This window comes from Penaeus monodon, chromosome 34 (assembly GCF_015228065.2).
Source record: "Penaeus monodon isolate SGIC_2016 chromosome 34, NSTDA_Pmon_1, whole genome shotgun sequence".
NCBI classification, from domain to species: domain Eukaryota; kingdom Metazoa; phylum Arthropoda; class Malacostraca; order Decapoda; family Penaeidae; genus Penaeus; species Penaeus monodon.
Genome location: NC_051419.1, coordinates 31942881 through 31943086, shown reverse-complemented (window position 1 = coordinate 31943086; position 206 = coordinate 31942881). Strand labels below are relative to the sequence as shown.

Below are 206 nucleotides of genomic sequence, written 5' to 3'. Positions count from 1 at the left end.
AACAACCTCGATTGAACCCTGACCGGCCCTCGTTGACCGCTCGTGACCTCCCCTGACCTTTGGCTGCCCCCCAGGTGAGAGCGAGTGACGCGGGCCAATACAGGTGTGTGCTGCGGCAGGGGACTCGCGCCGTGCTCTCCGCCCCCGTCGGCCTCGTCCTCGCAGGTAAGGCCGTTTAGCGGTGATGTTCTTGGCATATTTTAAGC

General features: G+C 63.1%; 1 protein-coding gene across 1 annotated transcript in view; it reads left to right on the top strand.

Annotated features, from left to right (window-relative positions):
* LOC119594733 (contactin-2-like) overlaps positions 1-193 on the top strand; it is a 903-nt gene extending 710 nt beyond the window's left edge. Inside the window, exon 2 of the mRNA XM_037943819.1 lies at positions 75-193. Within this exon, the coding sequence (XP_037799747.1) occupies positions 75-179 (105 nt within the window). The 3' untranslated portion in view covers positions 180-193. The remainder of the gene's footprint in view (positions 1-74) is intronic.
* The last annotated feature ends 13 nt before the right edge of the window (positions 194-206 follow it).